The 26,914-nt window shown below is 41.0% G+C and overlaps 1 protein-coding gene across 1 annotated transcript in view; it reads left to right on the forward strand.

Moving 5' to 3' along the window:
- The window catches only part of JAK2 (Janus kinase 2), a 2,444,284-nt gene that overhangs the window by 1,055,570 nt on the left and 1,361,800 nt on the right, over positions 1-26,914 (forward strand). The window contains exon 6 of the mRNA XM_044060357.1: positions 9,043-9,166. Coding sequence (XP_043916292.1) covers positions 9,043-9,166 — 124 coding nt within the window. The remainder of the gene's footprint in view (positions 1-9,042; positions 9,167-26,914) is intronic.

Genomic DNA, 26,914 nt, shown 5'->3' on the forward strand with positions numbered 1-26,914 from the left:
AAGATGTAAATCTAGATAATGCAAGTATCAACAATATGTTTAGGAAACCTTCCACGTTTATTCCTGTACAACATCCGCTTTTGGAATTATTTGAACGAGCTTGTGAATTTGATTTAATGGAATTTTATAATAATAACATAGGGAAACCTGATTTTTATAACATAACCGTCAAAGAGAAGGCAGCCATTTCAAGCCTACAAAGTAATAATAATATAGTTATTAGGCAAGCTGACAAGGGGGGAGCAATAGTTGTAATGGACAAGGAAATGTATGATATGAAAGTGTCTTCTATGCTTGCAGAAATTGACACCTATATAAAATTGAATGCTGTTTCACTAAATAAGTTAATTAAAAATGTGCATGCGCAGTTATATGATCTATTACTTACTAATGTTATCGATATGAATTTGTATAGGTATTTTCTTGTTGAAAACCCATTAGTACCAATGTTCAGGGGTCTCCCCAAAATACACAAAGAGCTGGATGACCCACCACTAAGACCTATCGTTTCAAGTAAAGGGTGGCTGACTGAGTCTCTCTCAATTTATTTAGATAAACAGTTCAAACCCATAGTGAATAATACCAAACACATTCTAAGAGACACGCAACAATTTATTGAAGGCTTTGCAAGATGTAATGAAAAATATCGAATTACAAATGATGACCTTTTTGTCACCTTAGATGTAAAATCTCTATTTACATCAATCCCAAATAGTATTGGGATTGAATTTTTGAGATTATTCCTCTTAAGTTATGGTGTTAATAATAGCAAAATTATAATGTGGACGTCTCTACTAGAAATTGTGTTGGAAAATAATGTCATGTTATATAACAACAATTATTATCTCCAACAAAAGGGTGTAGCGATGGGAACACCTTGCGCGAACTCATATGCCAACCTAGTGTTGGCATATTGGGAAGAAGCGTATGTAATGAACAATTTAATTTTCAATGAACATCTAATACACTATTGCCGTTTTGTAGATGATGTTTTTTTACTATGGAGAGGAACAGCAACCATGTTAAATGAATTTATACAATATATAAATGGTACTACCGATTTTCTAGAATTTGAGAGTGCATACTCTCATGAGAAAATACAGTTCCTTGATGTATTGCTAACAAAGGGACCTAATGGTGTAAATACATGCATATATAGGAAGCCTTGTTGGAGGAATAATTTACTTCACAGAACTAGTATGCATCCTCGACATGTGCATAAAAATGTAGTAATGAACCAAACTCTAAGAGTTTCTAAGCTTACTACTGATGACACAGCATTCAATGAACAAAAGGCAGTGATAGAGAATAATTTTATACAAAGAGGATATAATGAACAATTAGTACATAATACTATTACTAAGGCAAGCAAAACAAGGAAAGACAAAGGTTGTCCGTTTTATAATAAACCCAATACCATTGATAAGAACAAGAAAGAACCAAAAATCTCCAAGAATAGACTTATAATACCCTATACTAATAGGAACAATCAAATAAGAAAGATCATAGAAAATAATTGGAAGATTCTTACTATGGATGAGAAAATCAGGACACTGGTTGAACAGAGACCTAATATAGCATATAAAAATTTGAAATCTTTGAAAAGATTACTTTGCTATGGAAAAACTAAAATAGAACATCCACTCTCACAAAGGGAAGGTACTTTCCCTTGTCGTAAATGCAACCAATGCAGATTTATAAACACGGACAATACCTTTCTCCATCCTATTACTAATAAAACCTATACATTCAAAAAGTATACTGATTGTAGGTCCAAAAATTTAATATATTTAGCCCAGTGTCAGTTGTGCCTAAAATATTATGTAGGGAAAACTAACCGCACTCTACGTGAGCGCATAAGGGAGCATTTATATGCTATTAATAGAGAAGACCCCACGAATGCTCTAGCCAAACACGTGATGGATGAAGGGTCCACCCATCACTTTAAGTTTAAGGTTCTAGAATTAATTATAGTAGATAGTAGACTAGGAAATGTAAAGAACCACACAGAAGAAGTAGAGACCAGGTGGATTCTTAGACTTCAGGCACATATATATGGCCTGAATGATAGAATTACACTTAGACCCTTCCTAGCAGCCAAGGCTTTTAAACATTAGTACATTAATTGTTATTAGTTTTTACTTATATATATTTATTATGGAGTTTTTAATGTGTTTCTACTATGTTTCATATAATATCTTACATGAGTTTTGTGAACGATTGGTCTTTTATATAAATATATACACATATGAAATGTATATAGATCTTTTTAAGCACTAGCACTTTAAGCTCTTATTGTTTTAATTGATTAATTGTTGAAATGATTGAGCTTTGAAATTGTATATAAGCGCCTTTATTCATTCATTAAGTATTGAAGTCTGAAGAAGCGTCAGTTGGACGTGAAAGCGCTCACTTTTTATGCAGGTCTGCCTCAATAAAGGTTTTTCGATAAGAATCTTTGGAGTTGTGCCTTTGGTGTTACCTTGGAACTTTTCTGCGACATCAGATATATATCTGCTCACCATAACTATGCATCTGTGTTGTCCATTTTTATTCGTCCTCAGCTCCTCTCCCAATCTTCCCCCTATCATCTTTGGGAGAGACCTAATGGAATTGTCATTAGGATCCTTAGTTCCTGTTTGATCGCCTGATCTTTCAGCTGCCACTTTCTGTCATAGCTGTATTGAGCTATTTTGTTGTAATATTGTATAATAGTAGCAAACTCAGTCTGGGGTAATACAGTGGCCAGGAGCATTATGGGTAAGGGAGGAGCTCAAGAGTTGGATCCTAGAATTTAGAGAAAGTGCTGAGATGAATCAGAGGATCAGATCTAAGCCCATTTGTTGAGGAATAATGAAAATGGACAATACCTGTGCATAGCTATGGTGAGTACATAACTTTTATTTATCAAAAGTCAAATCTTCAGCCTGTACAGACATTGGAGTTCCTAGGCTGCCATTTGGATACCATCTCCCAAATTGCCAAATCCCAAGTTCCAGAGTAATTGCTCTTTGATCCCAGACAGTATCTGTACTTGCTGTTACAAAAGACCAGCTCATGCAGTTTTGAAACTTAGTCCACGTGGCAACTTTCGTAGGGTTGGTACCCTTTAGACACATACCACATGAGGGCTCCGCAATGGACTCTTGCAGTGCAGTGGTCTTATTTGACTCATCTAATGGACTTTCCCGGCAGTTTAACAAAGGTGCATCATGATCAGATTTGGTGTTGGTTACAGTTGCCCTTGGTGACCAACAAGAGAATGTTCTTCTTCATCCTTTGGCTATGGTCACCATTGATGCCTCCCTTCTTGAGTGTGTGTGTGTGTGTGTGTGTGTGGGGGGGGGGGGGCATTTTTAAGGCAGGACAGTTTAAAGGGTCCTAGTCCTCTGTGGTGGTCAGTGTTCACATCAGTGTCCTGGAGATGAGGGCTGTCCTTGTGTTGCAGGCCTTTCAGGTTGTCCTTCTCAGCAGTGTGATTTTAATCCAGATGGACAATATGTCCATTGTCTGGTATCTGAACAAATGGGGGGAACCATGTTTTTAACTTTTTCGTCGAGAGGTCATGAGAGCTTGGCAGAAGATGATCTCATCTCAACAGTTTCTCATTTCAACACACATCCTGCAAAATTCCAGCATTCTGACCTGCAGTCTGAACAGGAATATTCTTCCTCACAAGTGGTCTCTGAATTAGAGAGTATCAGCTAAAATTTTTCTGGGCTGGGGCACTCCGTGTTGTGACCTTTTTGCTTACCCTTCAACGCAGCACCAGATGCAACAACTATTATGCCTTAGTCCCCTCCTCAGGATGGTCTACTGTATAACCTCTGTGTCCACCACTTCCCCTGATAATCAAGCTTCTTTAGAAGACAGCCCATTGCAGAGTGACAGTGATCCTCATTAGCTACCTTCTGGTCTTGTCAGGTGTGGTTCCCTTTTCTGTGGCCTCTTCTGAGATCTCAGCTAGCAGGTCTGGATCCTCCCAACCTGCAGTCCCTCAAATCAACTACATGGTTTATTCAGTTCCCTTGATGGCCAGGAATTCCAAGCTATCAGCGTAGTGCATGTTTTGCCCTTGTCCCAGAAGCGGTCTACTAGGAAAGTATACTCAAGTAAATGGAAGCACTTTGTAGTATGACCGAACTCTTGTGGAGCTGAGTCAGTTTTACATTTCTTCGCTGAGTTGTTTAATTTGGGCTCTAGTTTTTCTGTGATTAAGGTACTGGCAGACATTTTAGTTATCATATTGGCAACGATAATGTTCCTTTGAATGCTCTGAAAATTTCCAAAAACGTTCTTCAAAGGTGCATCCACCAGTTTGGGATCCTGCTCCTCCATGAGATTTCTTTCCTGCTGCAGATGCTCCCTTTGAGCCTTCTGCCATGTCAGACTTAAAACTATTATCTTGGAAGACCTTGTTCTTGGTGCCTGTTACCTCGGCCAGGAAAGAGAGTGAGCACCAAGCTATGGGTACTACTCCTCCTTACTTGGTGTTCCACTAAGATAGGGTCTCCCTTTGCACGAACCCTCCTTTCCTCCGTAAGATAACCACTGAGAGTAATTTGAATAAGTCTGTTCATCTTCCTGTATTTTTTCCTAATATTTTGAACAAGGGGAAATACTTGTAGTGTTGTTTGCATGTGCATAGACAATTGAGACTTTACCTGGATAGGACAAAGTCTTTCAGAAAATTCAGTCAGCAGTTTTGCTTCCTTTTTAGTCTAGACTGGATTGACTGATGTCTAACGTGACGTTATCCATGTGGCTTGTCAAACTGTAGTTCCTTTGCTTGCACCTTGAGAGGAAAGACTTTGCATGGTAAACTTAAAGGTCACTACTCTAGAGTCATGGCTACTTCTGCTGTATTCTTTTTTAGAGATTTCCTTAGGTGATGTTTGTACAGCAGCGACATGGGTGGGCCCTCAGTTTTGTTTCTTACTACAAGCTAGACATTCAGTCTAGGTCCAGAGCTTCTGTATACTTCACCGTTTTGTGGAATAATCCTCTATAGACCCTCCGAAGGGTTTTTTTATGCCGCTGGGGACTCTGTCCCACAGATTGAAGCCAAATGAAGAAGACATCATTGTTTGCAAAAGTTATGTACTAACCATAATAATAGATTTGTGTTGTGTCTCTGTCTGCAGAGTTCAGCCCTCCCCCCACCTACTGCCCCCATATTTTTTGGCAAGTCTGTTCTCTTAAGGTGACCAAGTGGGAGAAGTTTGGCTGTTCCCTTTTTCTTGGAATCATTCATCCTCCTCCTTTATGTGGGAAATATACTTTGGTGCAAGATTGAGAGGGGACAAACTTGATCTGAGGTATCATGTAGGGGAGTAGGGGATTTTGATCTAGTGAGTTAAGTCTCTTGGATTTGGCCATTGCTAGGTCTGAGTTGTAGTAGTGTAGCCCGGCTGGGTGAGAAGGGCAACAGCCCTGGGCGCAAAGTGTTGGGGGAGTGCGATCAGTCAGTCCCCTCTCTTTAATTTAATACTGCCTTTTAAAAAACTGAGCTGTGTTGTCTAAATTGTAGCAACTGCATTGTAGCAGTTTGCTACAGTTTAAAAGTAAAAAAGAAAAAAAAAAAAAAAATCACGCAGCCTGTCTATAAACTGTAGCAACTGCTTGCTACATTTTGCTATATTTATAGCAAGCAGGTTGCTATAGTTTAAAAAGATTTTTTTTTTAACTTAAACATGAGAGCTGTAGTGCTCCATGAAGGCATGGTGTAAACTGTATCAATTGTTTGTTACATTTTTTTTTGAGCAGTAAAGCACTCCATGCAGGCAGGCTTAAACTGAAGAAAAGAAGAAATGCATTTTAAATAAAATATGTTAAAGGAGGGTTGGGGAAGGGTACAGAAACTGGACCTGAATGGCTTTGGCTGGGGGGGGGGGGTGTCATGCATCTGGCCATCTGGTTGGTGTGTGCCAATAGAGGGAACATCTGTTTTTTTTTTTTTTTTTGGGAGAGGTGCAAGTCAAACTGTAATAAGCCAATCACGTGGCTTATTGCAGTGAAGTGCTTTTTTTGAGCTTGAGAAGTGGGGCGCTGGTTCATAGCACCAGTCCAGGGCACTAATTGAACCAGCTAAACTTCTGCTGAGTCTGATCCAAAAAACCTGCAGATTGAACCAGATGGAGACAGGCCACCTGGATCTGTCGTTATGGTAAGTACATAACTTTTTTTTAATGTAGCTCAGGTGGGTTATGGGTCTGTTTTAACCCAGTGGTGCTAATTCTTTTGGGAAACAATTTGTGTTAGAGTTTAGTCATCAGTAGTTTCAGAATTTCATAACTACTGTTCCAGGTGTATAGCACACCGGAGTGTATTGAGGTGCACTTGGAAATTATGCATATTTGTGGGCTTATTGCTCATAAGCGCAGCTCACCTCCTGCATTAACATCTATAGTAACACATACACGTGTGCAACAGTGAGATTCATGGAGGTCAAGACACTAAGACTCATTTACATAAGATCTTATTAAATAGGCCAAAATTTATGCCATTCACTCTGTCCACGTTTTTAGGTTTGTCAAGCTGAGCGTCCCCTTTAATAGTCTGGGAAAAGCTTGATCAGACTAAAATATTTTGTTAAGAGCAGGAATAATCAGAAATTAGTTAGAAAAGGCAGTATTTGATTTAATTCATTAAGATCTGTTGAGTGGTAGCCACATAATTACTGATAAGACCTGAAACATTTTTATAGTGTAGAAATGACATGATTGGGAATGTATGAAATGCCATTTTTAGTGCTGTCAATAGCAATAGGGAAGGGATACGTTAATGCAATGGTTAATGTTTACTGCAAGTATTATACAATAATGGCAGGTGTGTTTTTTGTCACTTTTTTTGCAATTGTGATTGCAGGGTACAGCAACATAATTTAGCAGAAGTGAGCATAACACAGTAGGGATGACATAGTATGGTGGAGAACCACATCCTTATGGATGCTCTGAGAACATGTGGTAAACATCTGTTTGGCAAAGGTGTCTCAAAGCAGATGGAGAAAGCAAAGGCATGGACTCAAGCAAACCTTTCAACCTTTGAGCATTAAAATTTATAGCAGAAGATCAGAAGGAGGGACACTTTATTTTTTTACAACAAATAATCTTTTAGTGCTAGGCTCTATATAGTTAGTAATGGGGAGTATTGTATAGGCTTACTGTTTAATAAAGGCAAACGCTGGGCAGAGTGCAGTTATCTGTAGCAGCACTGATGGTGTCCCTTCCATACTTTGATGTTGGGAAGGATGATGCTGGAGTCAACATCAGTGGTGTGGACACTAGTACTTTAAGACCACTGAAGCACCTGCATACATACTGTGAAAGAGTAGCAGATAGCTAATTTTATTGTTTTATGCTCGGACTAGTGTTCATGACACCTGTGTCCCAATGGCAGATGGCCAGGCTAGCAGCTACAGTAAGCATCTTTTCAGATTGGAAAGTAGATAAAAAAGACACTATTTCACACTTTATAAGGATTATGTACATGGTGTCAATGCATATATAAAAGTGACCATGAATCACTTGCACTTGGGAAACATGCCTCTTACACAAGATAATTAGAATTTGCACACAGTCCTTATTTACATGTCATTGGTGGATCATTTGCATAAGTTGTTTCAAAGCACTTTAAAACTGCTGCACAACTGTAATGAATTGTGCCTTAGCTGCACTTACATGCAGCCAGTGCAAATTTCCACTACACCTAAGCACAATGACTATGGATACCAATCATAAGCTTTTCATTAATTTTAAAGGATGGCATCATCCATGTGTCATTTCTGCAACTTTATTGTTCTGGATCTTTGACCCTTGGCACCAAGCCTCATAGGTTTCACTGGGTTGAAGACTGTACCACACAGCCAAGATATTACAAACATTGTGCAGTATTATGGTTTATTTTAGCATTTAAATAAAATATGGAAATATAATAGTACAAATATGCAAACTTCAAAGATTTACTTACCCTGAATCATATACAGAATATGAAGAATTTCTGAAGAGTCATTGATATGAAAATTCAGAGTGCGAGTATAGTTTAGTCCTCTGTCCACTTCCTCAAAGGTGTGCTAATTAGAAGTAGCTACAAACAGCAAATGTAGAAAGTAGTTAGAATGCTCAAATATTTAAGAGCTTTTGCAAATAAACTTGTCCACTGGTGCTAAGGTACTGTTCTGTTTGTAGAATGGTAGTGATATTCGTATTTAGCAGTAAAGCACCAGGTATGCTATGATTTTTTTTTCTGCAGTAGTCTGTGATTAGTACTCTGATTATAAACTTTTCATCTTTTCCAGTTTTTTTATTTATTTTTTTATCTGTGACATTTTGTTGGAGTCCTGATGTATGTCTGCACAAGATGTTAGTTAGCCACTTGATCTGTGCTTGCATAGTAGTTGGACTGTCCAGAAAGATCCATCTGCGAGTCACCCAAAAGCATGCTTGTGTCATCTTTCAGTAATGATGTTATAAAGATGAGGTACTTCACCCCAGCATTTTTACGGGCTGTTTTCAGTTAACCAAGGAGTTGTGTTGGTTTTGGCTAAAAAAATAAAATGTGTGGTAATACTAGTAAAATGCTATTAGGAGATGACTGAGAGTTGTCACCATTTAAATATATATCATAAAGCCTTGCATGCTTTAAACTGTATTAATAGCCAGAGCATTTTGTTTGTAAACTTGAAGTATTCATAGATTTTGGTAATGCCCAGTGTTTGAATGTATTACATGATTGTCGAGGTGTTGCTTCTTAGTACTTCCTTCCCAACTGTAAATGGAAACCTTAATAAATAAATGATTAACCTACAACTCTTACTTGTGGTAGGCTGTCCTTTGTTCACTTTGCTTCAGTCCTTTGGAATAAGCTGCTGTTATGATTCAAGGCTTGCTATGCTGAGGCCTCCTTTAGGTCATCTTTATGTTACAGCCTTCTAGCACAGGGGTTTCTGCCTTAAATTAGTTTTTTTTTCTGTTTAGCATAAGTGTTTAAATAATTTTAATACTAATACAGATGTTTATTATTTTACCATTTTATTATTTCTAGGTATAACACCATTGTACCATAACATGTTCGCTTTAAAATGTGAGAATGAACAGATTTGGTACCCTCCTAACCAAGTCTTCCATGTAGATGAGTCAACCAGCAGTACATTATTTTACAGAGTAAGGTATGTTATTTTGTTTTTGTATCTTTAAACTGAGATTGTTTCATGCAAGTAAAGTTCTTGTTTCTTTTGAAACATAATGCTGGGGATTATTCTGTTAAAAATAATGACACAGATTTTTTTTCTTTTAGCTGAAATGTGGGAATAATTTGCTCTATAAAAGAAACTAACAAAAATGTTTTGTGCTTTCTTTTGGCATGGATTTCTTCATCCCTTTTGCAGATGGCCTTGCCTTCTGCAACTCCCCCCAAACTTTAATCAACTCTAGCGTCACTACAATACAGGATTCCAGCAGCTTAGAGGTTCTCTGAATTCTTTGTTAAAATGGCCCATTTGATTCATTTCCTTTTTAAAGAACAAAAACTTCCAGAACTGTAATTCTGCAGATTATTAGATTTTTAAATGCAAGTCCTGCTTAATTGTTATATATCCATAAACTGTCTCTCTCTTAAATAAATAAAAAAAAAAACATTTGAGGCAGGATTTGCTGTTATATAAACAAAGATTATCTACAACTAACTTAGAGCAGCTTAGATACGTAATGACACATAGATCTAATAACTCATGTATCGAAAGAGTGATTGATAGAAATTGGCATATTTATCTTTTGATAGATTTTCTCTAAAATTATCCAAATGAGGTTCAGATGTATTAACATAGTAAGGGAAAATCTATAGCTTCAGTATTGTCTTTACCGTTTCTTTTTTTTTACTTTAAATATAAAGTAATATGGACGTCAGGACACATTGATGGGTTGTAACCCCAGTGGACATTGCAGTGTCTATATCTGTGTTTGTAAAACCGAGTGAACAGTACAGCGCACAGGTGAACACAGACCACAGTTTATTAAGCGCTTTCGTCTGTAATCAACCACAAGACTTCATCAGAATAACAAGAATGATTCAAAAACATGTATTTAAATGTTAACAACCAATTCCGTTCAACATCTGTTATAAAATGATTGGTTAATTGAATTAATTGATTAAAACCATTGCACTACTAAACTGTTGTAGGCAACAACAACCCTAAAAATACGAAACACATGTATCATAGCTACTAATGCATTATTAAAAGGGAAATAAAAATGTAAATGCAAATAACCAAAAAAATAAGAAAAACATATTCAGACATAAATAAAATCAAGAATCTTTTAAGTAAATTATTCACATAATATATTCTCAACTACATCACGCTCACATATGGAAGTCCGCCTTTAGTTTCAGGAGGCTAGAGATAGAGACCTTTTCATTCAGCCCTGGTGGATATGTGGCATTACATCTAAGTTACCATATTAATTCCTTATACTCAAGGAATAAATGTATAACCCCCCCCCCCCATTGCCAACTTGTTCAATAGCACTAAATTTAAACTGATGGTTGGGAAACTCAATTAAATGCTTATACAATAAGGCCCTATAGATTTGATTCTTGATTTTATTTATGTCTTAATATGTTTTTCTTATTTTTTTGGAATTGTTATGGCTAGGCTTGTATAGGCCCTAGGGCCAAATAGCCTAGTACCAACCTATGAACACACACACACACACACACACACACACACACACACACACACACACACACACACACTTACTTTTATATGCATTTCTGTTTCATTTTTAAGATCTGTAATTGACTGGAGTCACTGCAAGTTATAAATTCTTCCAAGGCTATTGATCCATGTGCTTCTTTAGAAGTCTAGCCATACATTCCCCTGACATTTTTAGCCCTTATGTTTTAAGTATGGATAACACAGAGATGAGCAGAATATTTATATTTTGTCCCTTTTCATGAGGGGCAAGGGTTCTAAATCATGGGAGGGTTTGCACTTAGCCATCCATTCATCCAGATTAGGTTTGAATAGTATAAGAAGAGTACTTTGCTTTATGTGGAGAGGATACATATCTGTCCCTCCAACATGTTCTAGTTATGTTGCAAAAGTGATTAATATATGAGAGTCTGTGCTGCTGTTGGACTTGAATGAACAATAGGTCTGAAAGGATAGGGTCTTTTGAGGCTGTGTACGTAAAACAGAGATCACTCCTGAGTAGCCTGTATGACACAGAGAGGGATAAGGGTTTGAGAAGGTCTGCATAGTTTTTTTGATTTATAATTTAGACCCTTGATTTTCTTAGTAAGAAAACATTGTGGCATTCAAGTTGTTTTATACACTATGTTTGGTACATACCAAATGTAGCATTATACTCCATAATCAGCCTGATATGAGCAGAATACAATTGAATGATCACATCTCTGGACCTTTATTAATAGACTATGTAACGAAAAAACTGTTTTTGGTCAAGGTGTATATTTTGTATGTAAATGTTTATTTAAAAATAAGTCTATAAAATGCTAACATATATAATATTAGATTACTTAATTGCTGGTCATCTACTAGACAGCTTTATTGAATGTATTGTCTTAAGTTTTTGTCCTTTTGTATGAATGAAATATTTATTTTGTGGTTCTGTGTTCTTTGTTTATTGACACCTGTTGATCAGCTGAGTTACTGATTTGAATATAAAAGCCTGATAACCATAATAATGGCAGGTACGTTGAAGTTGGCTTCTGTGCAGAAAACCGGTTCTGTTTGTCTGGATCCTAGCGTCCTGAATATGGGTGCAGATGTTCATGTTTGACTGTTGCAGTCAGCACACTTGGGTTATCTGCCTGCATGTAGCCCTCAGTCTGCCCAAATACTAGAGTCTTAGAATTCTGCGTTGGATGCTGTCACTTCTTCCATGACGTCAGGTCATCAGGGGTATAAAACATGCACGACGCCATTACATCAGTCTTTCTTGCCGAGGAAGAGCCCGAAGCAGAAGCAGTTTGCAAGTGCCGGTCAGCCGCTACCTGAAATTTTCGTTTCAGAGTTTGTAATCCTGAAGTCTTCTAAAGCTAAGTACCCTATTGGGGATCCTTTTTTCTTGCTCTAACTGATGTCAGAAAGAGTTAACAACTGTCTTGCCTGTGGAAAGCAAATACCTCACAGAGATTTTCATTCTTACTGTGTCACCTGTTTAAGCCCAGACCACGATGTCCCTTGCTGTCGGTTTTGTGCCTTGTTTAATGCCCGAGCCATTCATTGTCGGGCTATCTGTCGCTAAATTCTTTCTCTTGTTCTCCATATTCTGAAATGGATTTGATAAGCCATCCAACTAATGATATTCTGAAAAAACGTAAAGATAAAGACAGAGACAGATCGCATATGTCCAAAACTGCCGACGACACTAACATTATGCTAGTTGCCAGCCGCCGGTACTCAGTGAGGCGCCTTTGCGGCCCCCGATACCCGCTTCTACAGATTTGCAAGCCTCTGCTGAGACCCATTTGGAGTCTGGTGTATGCCGTGAAATGCTTCTATGACTATGGAACCTGCGGATGTCTTTACCTTGGATGGGTCCGGAGCCGCTGTGCTGGCACCAGCTTCTGAGGGTGTATTATGACCTACCGATGTTCGAATTAAACCAACAACTTTGTTTTAGATAAAACTACTGAGTTCCTGAGGCCCAGAGTATGCACTACACCTAGAAAACCAATGACTAAAGTGCATGCTCAAGCTTCCATGCCATAAAAAGAAATGCTTAGAATGGCTGAAGACATTATTACCCTAATTAGGGGAAGCCAGCCTTCTCCTGCTAAGAGTCAAAGAATTGTTTCATTCTGATTCTATACACCAGGTGTCCGATGACTCTGACCCTTCTGATTATCAGGACATGCCCTTATCAACCTATGAGGATTCAGATGCAGAGGAATCCATTCCCTCTGTCTCCCCTCCAGAGGATTTTTTCCTTTGGGTGAAACCTTGCATACTTTAAGAGATCATTTCCACTGGGAATGCCAAGACTACTCTCAGTCCAAAAAGAGACTCAGAGATTTTTTTAGAGTTTCTTCAGCACAGGCCTCTAGCTATACCCCCTGTCCTGGATGTTGTCTATGATGTTTTTATGGAATCCAGTCTTACTCCTGATACGTTACCCCCAGCCCCTGGGGAACCTGACAGGTACTACAGAGTACCTGATTATCACAAATTTCTCTTCAAGAATCCTACTGTGGATCCAGACACCATTTCCCAGGGACCTAAAGGTATTAAGGCTACTACAGCTAAAAATCCTACCCCTTCAGACAGGGATTCCAGAGCGTTAGACAGATGGGGTTAGAAGGTATATACTTCTGCCACTCTTGCCATTAGGGCATTGAATTGCCAGTTTCACGTGTTGAAGTACCAGCAGCATATTATGGAACTAATTAAACAAAAAATTGTGTTACTTCCAGATTGTGCAGAAAATAAAGATTTACAAGAGCTAATACATTCTGCAAACCAAGTTAGTAAGCAGTGTGGCTTTGATGCCCTAGAAGCATCTTGCAGGGCTGCACTGGGTCTGTACTGAGAAGGCATGCTTGGCTGAAGGAACAAACCTTGCCAGATCATGTCAAATCCATATTACTAGATGCTCCTTTAAATAAGGACTGTTTATTTGGCACCAAAGCAGAAGAGGTTCTTAAAAAGATGGAAGAAAAAGCTAAATCTATGCAAACTGTTAAAGAATTCTCACAAGTGCAACCACCTAGATTCAGTAGGCATTGGCCTTCTAAAACTGGTCCTTTCCAGCCCCTTCCAGGCCTTCACCCAGCCTACAATCTCAGGGTATGCAGAGATCTAAACAATGGAGTGCCCCCACGGGGAGTGGTAAGCCGCCCCCTTATGGAAAAAGTTCACAATGACTTTTTAATTATCCTTCCCAGCCCTACCCAATTACTTGTGCCCCTAGGAGGAAGAACTGCCCTTCATGCAAAAAACTGGATGTTCATTACAAAGGACAGATGGGGCCTAAACATTGTATCCCAGGGGTACAGATTCTACTTCCATACACTACCAACCCCAAGTGGGTTTCCAGATCTTCCTCCAAACCAGTGGGCAGAGGCTCAAAGGCAAGTACTTTCCCTTCTCAGCATCAGAGCTATTCAACCTGTTCCAGTAGAACAAGGGGGGCAGGGTTTCTACTCCAGACTTTTCCTGGTGCCCAGAAGAGAGGGCTCTTGGCACCCAATCCTGGATCTGTCAGCTCTCAAAACCTTTCTGGTGGTCCCAAAATTCAAGATGCTTACCCTGCAACAGCTTCTCCGTATGCTAGCCAAGGATGTTTGGTTAGTCACTCTGGCCTTAAAAGAAGCTTATCTGCACATCCCCATAAGAGAGTCATGCAGAAAATATCTACACTTCAGGAGAGGCTGTATGCACTATCAGTTCTCTGCACTTCCCTTTGGTTTATCTACTGCACCCAGAGTATTCACAAAGTGCCTGGCTCTAGCCATTGCATACTGCAGGCAGAGGAAATTTCCAAATGTTCCCATACTTGGGTGACTGCCTGATTCAGGCGGGCAGTCAGGAATTGCTACTTCAGCAACTGGCATTTGTAAAAAGGCCTTCTCACCTCATTGGGGTACACCATCAATGAAAAGAATTCACAACTGGTGCCCAGTCAAAAGATTCTATTCCTGGGAGCAAGCTTGGACACAATTTCCCTGATGGCATTTCTCACTTCAGAAAAACAGGTCTATCTGGCAAACTACTTCAAACAAATGGCCACCAGAACCCAGCTATCTGCAAGAAAAATACTGCAAGCCCTAGGGTTCATGGCCTCATGTATTCTGCTAATTCAATATGCAAGACTGCATATGAGGAAACTTCAGTGGTATTTAAAAAGTCGTTAGTGCCAGCATTCTCAAGACCTGAAAACAAGTCATTCCAATCATACCGTGTCTAAGGGCAGAGTTCCTTTGGTGGGCAGAAGCATGCAACCACAACAAGGGACTGCTTTTCAGTCAATGCCTCTCCGCCCAAACCCTGATATCAGACTATGCATGGGTGGGCTCTCATGGCAGGTAAATGCATTCAGGGCCACTGCAGCCCAGCCCAGATTCTTCTGTACATCAGTCAAAAAGACACTAGCTGTACAGAATGCTTTGACAGCCTTCAAATACCTAATCCTTCCAGGACAACTACTTATAAAAACAGACAACACCACAGTTATGTAGTACATAAGCAGGGTGCAGGCTAGCCATGGCCCTGTGAACACAGCCTTAAGCAACCAAGTGCATCTACAAGCTCAATTCCTGCCAGGCAAACAAAATTCACTTTCAGACAACTTGAGCAGAAATCTCCTAGACCCAGACTGGAGCCCAACACCTTCAACCTTCTGATCCAGAAGTGGATGACACTGGAGGTGGACCTATTTGCATCCCCTGAGAACCACCATTTGAGCTAATTATGCACCAGAAACCCCCACAGCAGGGCCTGGAAGGTGGATGCCCTATCCTTTCAATGGGAAAACCTCTCAATTTATGCTTTTCCCCCTCTGTCCCTCCTCTCAGAAGTACTACTCGAGATAAAACAGGACAGACTAAGGGTAATTTGTATTGCCCCAGACTGGCCACGCCAACACTGGTACCCACTCTTGTGCTGACAACAGTGCCACCCTGGCACCTTCACTAGACTCCTACCTTGCTGTCCCTGCAGGAGGGACAGATTGTGCATCCACAATTGCAATTCCTAAACCTTGCAGCCTGGCTTATCCCTTGAATACACCACCAGCAATCCACAGCAAACCGGTGCTGGACATCATTCTTGAAGCAAGAAGGCCTAGTACTAGGAAATCCTTTGCTTGAAAAGTGGAAAAGATATTGTTCTTGGAATCAGTCTCAAGGGAAAGACACAGCTGTGCCCTCCTTACCTCTAATCCTGGATTACCTAACAGAGCTACTCCACGGAGGCCTATCCTTCTCCTCCATTAAGATTCATGCCTCTGCCATCTCAGCTCATTATAATACTGAGCCACCTCTATTTCTCACCCTCTAATCAAACAGTTCTTGAGAGGGGCTAACAACTTAAGGCCCCCTAGGAGAGCACCCACCCCTGCCTGGGTCCTTAACTTTGTACTGGAAAAGCTCACATTTCCCCCTTTTGAACCTGCAGCTTCAGCAGAGTTAAAATTCCTTTCTTGGAAAACAGCTTTGCTTTTAGCCATAACTTCAGCAAGAAGAGTGAGTTACAGGCACTAATGACTGTGGAACCCTTCATTATTTTCCTTGCTGATAGGATTTCCCTCGGTACTAACCCGTCCTTTATGCCTAAGGTAGTGTCCAGTGTGGCTCTAAACCTATCCGTCCATTTGCCAACCTTCTTCCCTAACCCTCAGAGTAAAGGGGAAAGGATCCTGCACTCCTTGGACGTGCAAAGGCAGCTCAGGCAGCTCAGGTTCTACCTTGACAGGACTAAACCTTTCAGAAAATCTGACCAGTTGCTAGTCAGCTTTGCTACAGGGGCAGATGGTAAGACCATTTCAAAGCAAACTGTTTCCAAATGGATAGCACACTGCATCCATTTTTGCTACAAGCACCATGGAAAACCTACCCCACAGGGGATCAGACCACATTCCACTTGGGCTACTTCCACCTCTACAGCATTTCTCAGGGGAGTCCCTACCTGGGACATTCTGGAAGCTGCAACCTGGAGTTCTGTACACACCTTCACCAAGCATTACCACTTGCCAATCTTTTCTAAAGCCAGAGCTGGATTTGCTACAGCAGTCTTGCAAAGCCTACTAGCCAACCCTAACACTTCTTGACTGCCTGCACCCTTCCTCAGCTTTGGGAATCAACCCAAGTGTGATGACTGCAACAGTGAAACGCAAAGAACATAGTGCAGTTGTGTACACTTACCATAAATGTAGATGTTTGATTGTATTCACTGTTGCAGTCGTGGTTTCCCCCCCTCCAGCCCCCCTGGCTTTCTCTATCTTTCTTCCTCTCCTCTCTAGGGCCATTCCTAATGGCATTGGTATTTACTTTTTACTGGTAGTGTTCCCCACCACATACTAGCTTCCTGTTTGGGGGCTCCTGACATTTGGGGCAAGAAAAACTGATGTAATGGCGTCAGCTGCATGATGTCCTTCAAGAATGCAACTGCAGTCATAACATATGGGTTGTCCTGCCTCAGGCAGCCCTCGGTCGGCCGGATTCCAAAGTCTGGGTCCGACGTCGGCTGATGTTGCATTTCTCTCCGACGTCAGAGCAGCTGGAGTACATAAGCATCAGCCGACGCCATCTTCTTCAGTCTTTCTTGCCGCGCGGTGCCCGAAGCAGAAGCAGTTCGCAAGTGCCGGTCGGTCAGCTCCTGTATTCTTGAATCCAAGTCATCAAAAGCTAAGTACCCCGTTGGGGACCTTTTCTTGCCTCAGCCGATGTCAGAAATTACTGAAAAAGTAAATAATTGTTTGTCTTGTGGTAAACAAATACCTCATAAGGATTTCCACTCTTACTGCCTCCCTTGCCTTGGCCCAGACCACGACGTCTCGGCCTGTGCCGCCTGTGCTCGCTTTAACAAGTGCACTCTCAGGCGCCGGGTGGAGTTCGCTGAAGACTTTTTCGGTGATAAATTTGATTATACGATGCCGTCGGAACAACCGACAACACAGACTCCTAAGAAACGAAAAGACCGGGACCGACATCCTCGGCCCGCGTCTTCCACCGACACCACGCCAAAATTAACCGTGAGTGCTCCGGTTCCCTCTGAGGCGGTTATTCCACCGCTCCGAACCGAAGACACTGCATTACCAATACCTCCGAAACCGGAGGCTACTCAGCCAGTTATTGACTTTCCTCCGGATACTGAAACCGAGGAAATGCCCGAGACCATTGCTGTGGATAAGGTCACTCCTGCACGTGGAGCGGCTAGGCCTCCCATGTCCATGTCTATCAAGGCCTACACACGGGCCAAAGCAGCCAGCAAGACCAAGCATCTTTCTGCTAAGACCTTACCTCAGCCTACTCCTGAAGCATGGCTATGGCCACAGATTTAATTTCCCTGATCAGAGGTTCCCAGGCCCACCCTGAGAGAGGATCCCAGACTCCTCCTGATAAGAGGCCTAGGGTTGAACCCCCTGATCCTCTCCCCACTGATGAAGATTCTGAGGACTCTGTTCACTCCGAAAGCCAGGAAGAGCCCTTCCAGACCTATGAGGATTCAGATGCAGAGGACTCTATCCCCTCGGCTTCTCCTCCTGAGGATATGTCTTTTGGGGAAGTTCTGCATTCCATGAGGGAGCATTTTAAGTGGCAAGGCCAGGAATATTCAGATTCCAGAAAGCGCCTTCGAACCTTCCTTAAAAAGCCCCAACACAGACCCTTAGCTATACCTCCTGTGCTTGATGTTTTGGATGATTTATACTCTGACTCCAGTGTTACCCCTGATACTCTTCCTCCTGTCAAGCCTGACAGATACTATAGGGTCCCAGAAACCCATTCTCATTTCTTTAGTGCCCATGCTGTTGATTTAGAAACAATTTCCCAGGGGCCTAAAGGGGTTTCAGCTACCACCTCCAAAAACCCTTTGCCCTCCGACAGGGAAGCAAGGTCCTTACAGAGATGGGGGAAGAAGGTCTACACCTCCATTACTTTATCTATGAGAGCTCTCAATTGTCTTTCACATGTTTCAATATCAGGATTTCCTGTTAGATGATTTACAGAAAAGATTGGCCTCCCCTGAACCTTTAGATAGGAAGTCTTTGCAGGAGGCTGTACACAATTCTGAGCAAGTTAGCAATCATTTTCTACAGTGTGGATATGATACATTGGAAGCTTCATGTAGGGCAGCTATGACAGGGGCGGTCATTCGTAGACATGCATGGTTAAAAGATCAACCTTTACCAGATCATGTTAAGGCAAAACTTCTTGATGCACCCTTGGAAAAGAACAAGCTTTTTGGTGCTAATGCTAAAGATGTGTTAAAGTCCATTGAGGAAAAAGCCAAGTCAGTTCAGACAGTCAAAGATTTCCTCCAGGTTCAGCCACCTAGATTCAGCAGGAACTAGCCTTCTAAAAACTGGTCCTTTCCTAATCCTGAAAGATTTCAAAGGGGCAAAAGCAGGCGTGCCCGAGGAAGAGGTCAATACAGAGGATCCTACAGGGGACGACAATGGCAACCAGGAAACCAAAGAAGTGACACAGGGTTTCTCCCGCCCCACAGGGACATTCTCAATGACTTTCCTCTAGGTCCGCTGACCAAGGAGCAAGCAGAAGCTCCTTTGGGCGGAAAATTATCTCTGTTTACAAGAAATTGGCACAAACTAACAAATGACAAATGGATTTTGGCATTATAGACCACGGTTACAGGTTCCATTTTCATACCTTGCCAAGAAAACTGGGTATGCCAAACCTGCCACAAAACCAGAGGGCAGAGGCTATCAAGCAAATTTCTCTGCTTGCTCAGATCAAAGCAATAGAAAAAGTTCCACAACAAGAACAAGGTCAGGGATTTTACTCAAGACTGTTCCTTGTTCCAAGAAAAGAAACTCAATGGAGACCAATACTGGACTTGTCCGCTTTAAACACTTTTCTCATAGTACCAAAGTTCAAAATGCTGACTCTACAGCAACTCCTTCCCATGCTGGGCAAGGGGTCTTGGCTGATTACTCTGGACCTCAAGGAGGCATACCTGCATGTGCCTATCAGACACAGCTGCAGAAGATACCTCAGATTTCTTGCAGGGCCAGAGCATTATCAATTCTCAGCATTGCCATTTGGCTTATCTACTGCGCCCAGAGTATTCACGAAATGCCTGGCTTCAGTAATTGCTCATTGCAGGCTCCAGGGGATTCAAATCTACCCGTACCTGGACGATTGCCTCATGCAAGCGGACGACAAACTAACTTTGACAAAAAACTTGATTTATGTCATACATTTGCTACAGGCTCTGGGATACACAGTCAACTTTCAAAAGTCAAGACTTCAGCCATCCCAGCAAATTACCTTCTTAGGAGCCAAACTAGACACAGCCTCTCAAATGGCTTACCTGACAGAAGACAAGCAAAAGAAGCTAACTCTCTACTTCAAAACTTTAGCAAAGCTCACCCAGATGACTGCAAGGAGATTACATGGCATCCTGCATTCTCCTGGTACCACTAGCAAGACTACACATGAGAAAGCTTCAATGGTACCTAAAAAGCTTATGGTCTCAACACAGCAACAACCTAGAAGCAACCATACCACTCATTCCATGTCTTCAAAAGGAATTTCTATGGTGGGCCTCAGTAAGCCAGTCAAACACAGGTATGTCATTCAAAAAACCTCAGGTAACACAGACCATGACCACAGACGCCTCAGACCTTGGATGGGGGGGCGCACATGGAGGGCAGATGTATTCAAGGACAATGGTCTCCAAAGGAAACACATCTGCACATCAACCAAAAAGAAATGCTGGCAGTAATGCATGCCATCGAGGCCTTTGGACAACAACTACAACCAGGCCACCTACTAATACGGACAGACAACACCACTGTGATGTGGTACATAAACAAGCAGGGGGGCACTCATTCTTACCCCCTTTGCAGACTGACAATGAATCTTTGGGAAAAATCACTGAGCCTAAACATACAGTTGCAATCCCAGTTTGTTCCAGGCAAAGACAATGTTCTGGCGGACAGTCTAAGCAGGAATTTCCTAGACCCCCACGAATGGAGGTTACATCCAGAAATCTTTATACAACTCACTTCGACATGGGGCAGGCCGGACATAGACCTATTTGCCTCCCACCTCAATCATCAAATACAGAAGTTTTGTTCAAGGACATATCATCCAAAAGCATGGAAAATAGATGCTCTCTCATTCAACTGGAGCTCCCTAAAAATCTATGCATTTCCACCTCTGCCACTGATGACCACAGTGTTACTAAAGATCAAAGCAGAGCAGCCCAAGGGGATCCTAATAGCTCCAGACTGGCCAAGACAGCACTGGTACCCACTACTACGGAGCATATGTCACAACAAAACATGGGCCCTCCCTCAATGGCCCCAACTTTTGACTCAACACAACTTCAGGACAGTTCATCCCAACATACAGACGCTACAGCTAACAGCTTGGGAGATCCCATGAATAACCTCAACCTACCTCTTTCAAAAGAAGTTCAGCGGATACTGACAGAAGCCCGCCAACCATCCACCAGAAAGGTTTACTCAGCCAAATGGAAGAGATTCAGCATTTGGAATACCACCAAGGGCCATGATGCATCACTTTTGAGCATCCCACTCATCCTGGAATATTTGGCAGATATGCTACATAATGGATTCTCATACACCTCTATAAAAATACATGCTTCAGCTATCTCAGTTAGATACAACACTGGTCCACCTGTGTTTTCACATCCTTTGTTAAGGCAATTTCTTAGAGGAATCAAGAATATAAAGCCCCCGAGAAAGGCACCAGTACCAGCTTGGGACCTCATCTTTGTCCTAGAAAAATTGACTTTACCTCCCTTTGAGCCAGCAGCTTCTGTGGATTTACAATTTCTCTCCTGGAAGACAGCATTCCTGTTGGCCATTACCTCAGCAAGAAGAGTTTCGGAATTACAGGCCCTAATGGCTATACCACCGTTCATAACTTTTCACAGAGACAGGGTCTCTTTACGAACCAACCCTACCTTTCTCCCAAAAGTGGTATCTAGGGTCTCTTTAAATCAAGCAATTCACCTGCCTACCTTCTTTCCCAATCCTGAGAACAAAGGGGAAAGACTGTTGCATACCTTGGACATTCACAGACAGCTTCGCTACTACCTGGACAGAACCAAGACCAGTAGGAAGTCTGATCAGCTTTTGTAGCTTACGCCCCTGGAGTACAAGGAAAAGCAATTTCAAAACAGACAATTTCTAAATGGATTGGACATTGCATCAGATTCTGTTATTCCTTCCATGGAAAGTGTGTGCCAGCCAATGTCAGACCACACTCCACCAGAGCTACAGCCACCTCTACAGCATTCCTAAGAGGGGTGGTTACAAAAGACATTCTAGAAGCTGCTACATGGAGCTCCGTGCATACATTTTCCAAACACTACAACCTTCCTCTATATTCCAGATCCAGAGCAGGCTTTGCTTCTGCAGTCCTGCAGGGATTGATAGCTACACCATCCTTTTCTTAGAGCATTCCACCTCCCCCAGCTAAGCTATGGTATTCAACCCATATGTTATGACTGCAGTTGCATTCTTGAAGGACACAGTACAGTTTTGTACCTACCATAAATGTAGATGTCCGATAGATATGCAACTGCAGTCGGGTTTTCCCTCCCTCCTTCCCCTCTATGCCTTGGGTCCACTCCTATCCCTGTTACCCTTAGCTGGGGATATCTGTTATGGTGTATCTGTTTATTGCTTATTTATTTGTCTGGAAATCTGTTTTATCTTCCAGTTTGATTACAGACTTCCTTGGAGGGCACCTGGCATCTGGGGCAAGAAACACTGAAGAAGATGTCGTCGGCTGATGCTTATGTACTCCAGCTGCTCTGACGTCGGAGAGAAATGCGACATCAGCCGACGTCGGACCCAGACTTTGGAATCTGGCCGACCGAGGGCTGCCTGAGGCAGGACAACCCATATGTTATGACTGCAGTTGCATATCTGTCTGACATCTACATTTATGGTAGGTACAAAACTGTACTTTTTATACCCCCTAATGACCGGACGTCATAGAAAAAGCGACAACATCCGACGCAGAATCCTAAGACTCTGGTATTTGGGCCGACTGAGGGCTACCTGCAGGCAGATAAACCCAAGTGTAATGACTGCAACAGTGAATACACTTGAACAACTACATTTATGGTAAGTGTACAAAACTGTACTTTCTTTTGTGTGTGTAATATACCTGTATCTTTGGAAGCAGCAGTTCAGGATCCAAATTCCAACAAGCGTTTATTACACATGCATAAAACCAGGTTAAGCGCTTTCGTCTTATTGCATAAAAGACATCATCAGAACCTTCATTACTAAAGTTAAAAAACATTTAAATACTAAATCCTGTGTCAGCAATTAAAGACACACCCTCAAATTCAATTACTTAATCATTTGGATGGAAAAACAAATTATATCATTTGGAAATGTTATGGCAGTTGAGGATGGATGCCACCACCCCGTCTGGGTTAAATGAGGACATTTCCATTGCTAGTGAACTGAGACAGATCGAGAAAAATTTAATTAGTGTATTTTACATAACTTTAGTGTTTTATTTAGTTTAAATTTTTTTATATTTAACAAATGTAGGGTATTTTATTTTATTCTATGTGAAGTATTTTTTATATTTCTTGTATTCTTGTAATGTTCTGAAAATCAGTTGGAGTATCAAGTAATTGAAATTGAGGGTGTGCCTTTAATTGCTGATGTAGGATTTAGTATTTGGTACTGAAGGTTCTGATGATGTCTTTTATGCAATAAGACAAAAGCGCTTAACCTGGTTTTATGTATTTGTAATAAACGCTTGTTGGAATTTGGATCCTGATGAACTGCTGCTTCCAGTTTTTTATATTTTTGCTTTTTGCTGGAATTGTTGGATTCGTTTTGCGTTTAATACTTATATCTTTATTATCTATCTATACAGAGATGTATATTTACAAACTGTGCAAATATTTCCAAACTGGTGCACGGATACAAAAATATATCTAGAAACAAATAGATCATACTGACAAAACTTGATTAATGAAACCAGTTTGTGTTTTAGAAGCCAGTGGCTTGATAACCCCCCCCCCCTTTTTTTTTTTTTTACATTATTTCAAGTGCTGGATTTGTTGATGTTTGGATATGTATGTAATATATATCTATATCTATATCTAAATATATATATCTATATATCTATATATATATATATATCTATATATATATATATATATATATATATGTTCCTGGTGTCATAGGTTCATAAGTGTGTACTAGGGGAATGATCTCTGGGCCTTTTTAAGGTTAGCCATGCATCCCAAATCTTTGACAAGTTCTGATACTTTTGGTAATATTAAGCAGAGGCTTGGGTGGATGGGGAGTCTATTCCAGAAAAGGGCTGGTCCTATGTTTATCACAGGCAAGGTTCAAGTCTTTACAATGGGTAATTCTGTAGCTTTTTGTTTAGCTTTGCGGATATGCTGGAGGTCCATCAGGGTAGAGTCCAACAGCTCCTTGTATGACAGTCATAGATTTCCCCCCTCAACAGCCTGTAGGAGACTGAACACAGGCTTCGAGGTGGTCTGCATAGGACACGTTATTTATGCCCTGTATTCTTTTAGTGAGGAACCTCTGTGGATGTTCCAGTTATTTGATGTGCCTGGTTAGGTATATTCCACAAGTGGTATTATACTCAATGATAGCTCTGATGAATGATGAATACAGTGGAACACTGACCTCCTTGGACCTAGATGCTATACCTTTGTAAGTTGCACAATACATAATGATTTCCTAATTGCTGTTGACACAGGATGGCCAAAGGGTAGATTACTGTGCGTGTCCCCAAGTCCCTGATTACTGGGTCGACTCTTAGGGGTGTGTTGTCAGTATGATAGTTAGCAGAGGTGGATAACTTCCCGAAGGATGCTGTTATGCATTTATTGGCATTTAGTTTTAGTTCTTGGCTGTGAACATCAGTTATCTGTCGTGTTAGCCCTTCCTACAGAACATTAGAGTTGGTGGGGGGGGTACTGTGACTGCTCCTTATTTGCAATCGTGCAGATTTGATCAGCCAAAGGCCTTTGACATTGGCCTTGACCTCAGAGAAATAGATGCCAAAAAGGAGTGGTCTCAGGACTGATCCCTTTGGGACAGTGCTGGAGACTGACCTGTTTGTAGAGGTGGCCTCCGTAATTCTAACTTCCTGGGTCTTGTCCGTGAGCCAGCTGACTGTCCACCAGGTGACATAAGGGTTTATACCTAACCTCTTGAGTTTTGAGGTTATTTTGTCAAATGCCTTGGCAGTTCATGGTAGGCAGTAGAAAACGTTTTGCCTGTAAAGGTGAGAATCTAACCCTGTACCATGTGTTAGTGAGATAAATACCTTAACCATTGTACCAACTCCTAACTCGTATCTGTGAGGTGTAGACCTTGATTGTTAAGGCATCCTGTTTGTACACTGTGTAGATATTTTTTATTTATACTCTTGTACTTCAAGTATTTGTTCATCCTTGGCATATCATCTCTGCTAGTAATATTTTCCCTAAGCCTGCCATAGCTTCACAAGTTCAACACAGAAACATCCCCAGCTCCTTAGACACCCTAGCCCACATAAAATAATCAGAAATATAAATCTCCATGTAATTTAAAGCAAACAATTGAAAGCAAAAAGAAAAACATAGCCTGCATTGACAGGTCACTTCAGAGAAGAAAAATAAATCAATTTAAACACTACACACACACAAAATACATTCTCAAATACCCCACAAAACATGCCCACCTAAATCAGTCTGCAAGAAACAAAATTCATTACTTTTAAAATGAAAAAGAAAATGAAAATATAAAGAATATAGTAAAAAATAACAATGACTGCAGTTATTCAGTTGGAAAATTGTGCTTTCCTACCTACGTGTAACTTGCTAAATGAACTAAAATGAAAGCTAAACTATGAAATTAACAAATCCTAACATAACCCTCAATACACTGCTTAAGCGCCCAAAAAAATCAACTGACATTTGCCAAACAAAATGCTTAAAATGTGTCAACTAGAGTAGAAAACTACTTTTATATGCCACAGAGTTCATAAAATCGATTATTTAGGTAACAGAGCATGCACTGTAGGCTGGAACTCTGCCTTCTTTCATACCATGCCTATAGATGTTTTTCCTCAGGGTTCTGTACTGCGCCCCTTCATGTTTACTGTTTTTCTAAATAGGATGGTCAGGCACTGTGGAAATTTCAAGATGTGAAGTTGTTAAATCTCGCCGTTTTATTCTCACTGATGGGTTCGGAGCCGATCCTCGGCTCCGACACAGCTGATAGCAAAGCTCAAGGTTTGCCGGTAGCTCGAGACCAAGCCCCTTATCCCACAATGCACTGCTGGAATTACCTCAGATCTAGTTTGCCGCGGCAAGAGAGATCTCTGTGATCCAGTTAGCTCAGACCATTTTGACAAATCGCAAGTTTAAAAAACTATTTTTGTCTAGTTTTTTTGAGTGATTGCTAGTGTTCAGTGTGTTTCTAGTTTAAAATAGTAATAGTTTAGTAGGTTAGTTTTTTTGTAGAGATCTACCCTGTGTGTAGTTTTTGTTTACTTGGTGTTAGGCCCTTTCTTGGCCCTATTTAGTCTTGTTATCTTCAACTGTTATTAGTTTTCTTAGTGTGGGCTTAGTTAGCCCTGTATTTAGTCTTTACAGGTATTTTTTGTGGTGTTCTGTTGAAAGAATGTCTGATGAGAGAGAGAAATCTCACCCCAAATCAGGGTTTAAAAAGTGTCCAGATTGTGGACAGAAAATGTCTGTTACTTACTAATGTCCAATGTGTCTATTGTCTAGGGGCTAAACACCTCCAAGACTCCTGCAGTATATGTCATTCCTTTTCATCGAGGGTTCTCTTAAAAATGAAGAGAAAACTTGTAGATGAGGGGTTACTGCCGCATTTCTTTTCTGAAGTGTTGTAGCCAGGAAAGCAGCATTTTCAAAATCTTGACGTCTTCTGTTTCATAGGTTCATAAGTTAGAACTAGGCTAACTGCCTTGTGAGCCATTTTCAAGCCCAATTACCTCATGTGAGACTCAAACCCTGCACCTTGCGTCTGTAAGGTAAACACCTTAACCATCATGCCATCCTCCCATGCCCAAACAGACCAAGAGGGCAAGAGATCAGAGGGTACAGGGGTCATCGGCTCCACAGCGCCGGAACTGAGTGTCCTTTGGTTTGTAGCTAGCTCCTTGTCTTGGAGCCAGTCTCCGGCGCCCCTCATCTCCACTGCTCCAGTCAGTACCT

Source organism: Protopterus annectens, chromosome 2.part0 (assembly GCF_019279795.1).
Source record: "Protopterus annectens isolate FY-2018-M chromosome 2.part0, PAN1.0, whole genome shotgun sequence".
NCBI classification, from domain to species: Eukaryota; Metazoa; Chordata; order Ceratodontiformes; family Protopteridae; genus Protopterus; species Protopterus annectens.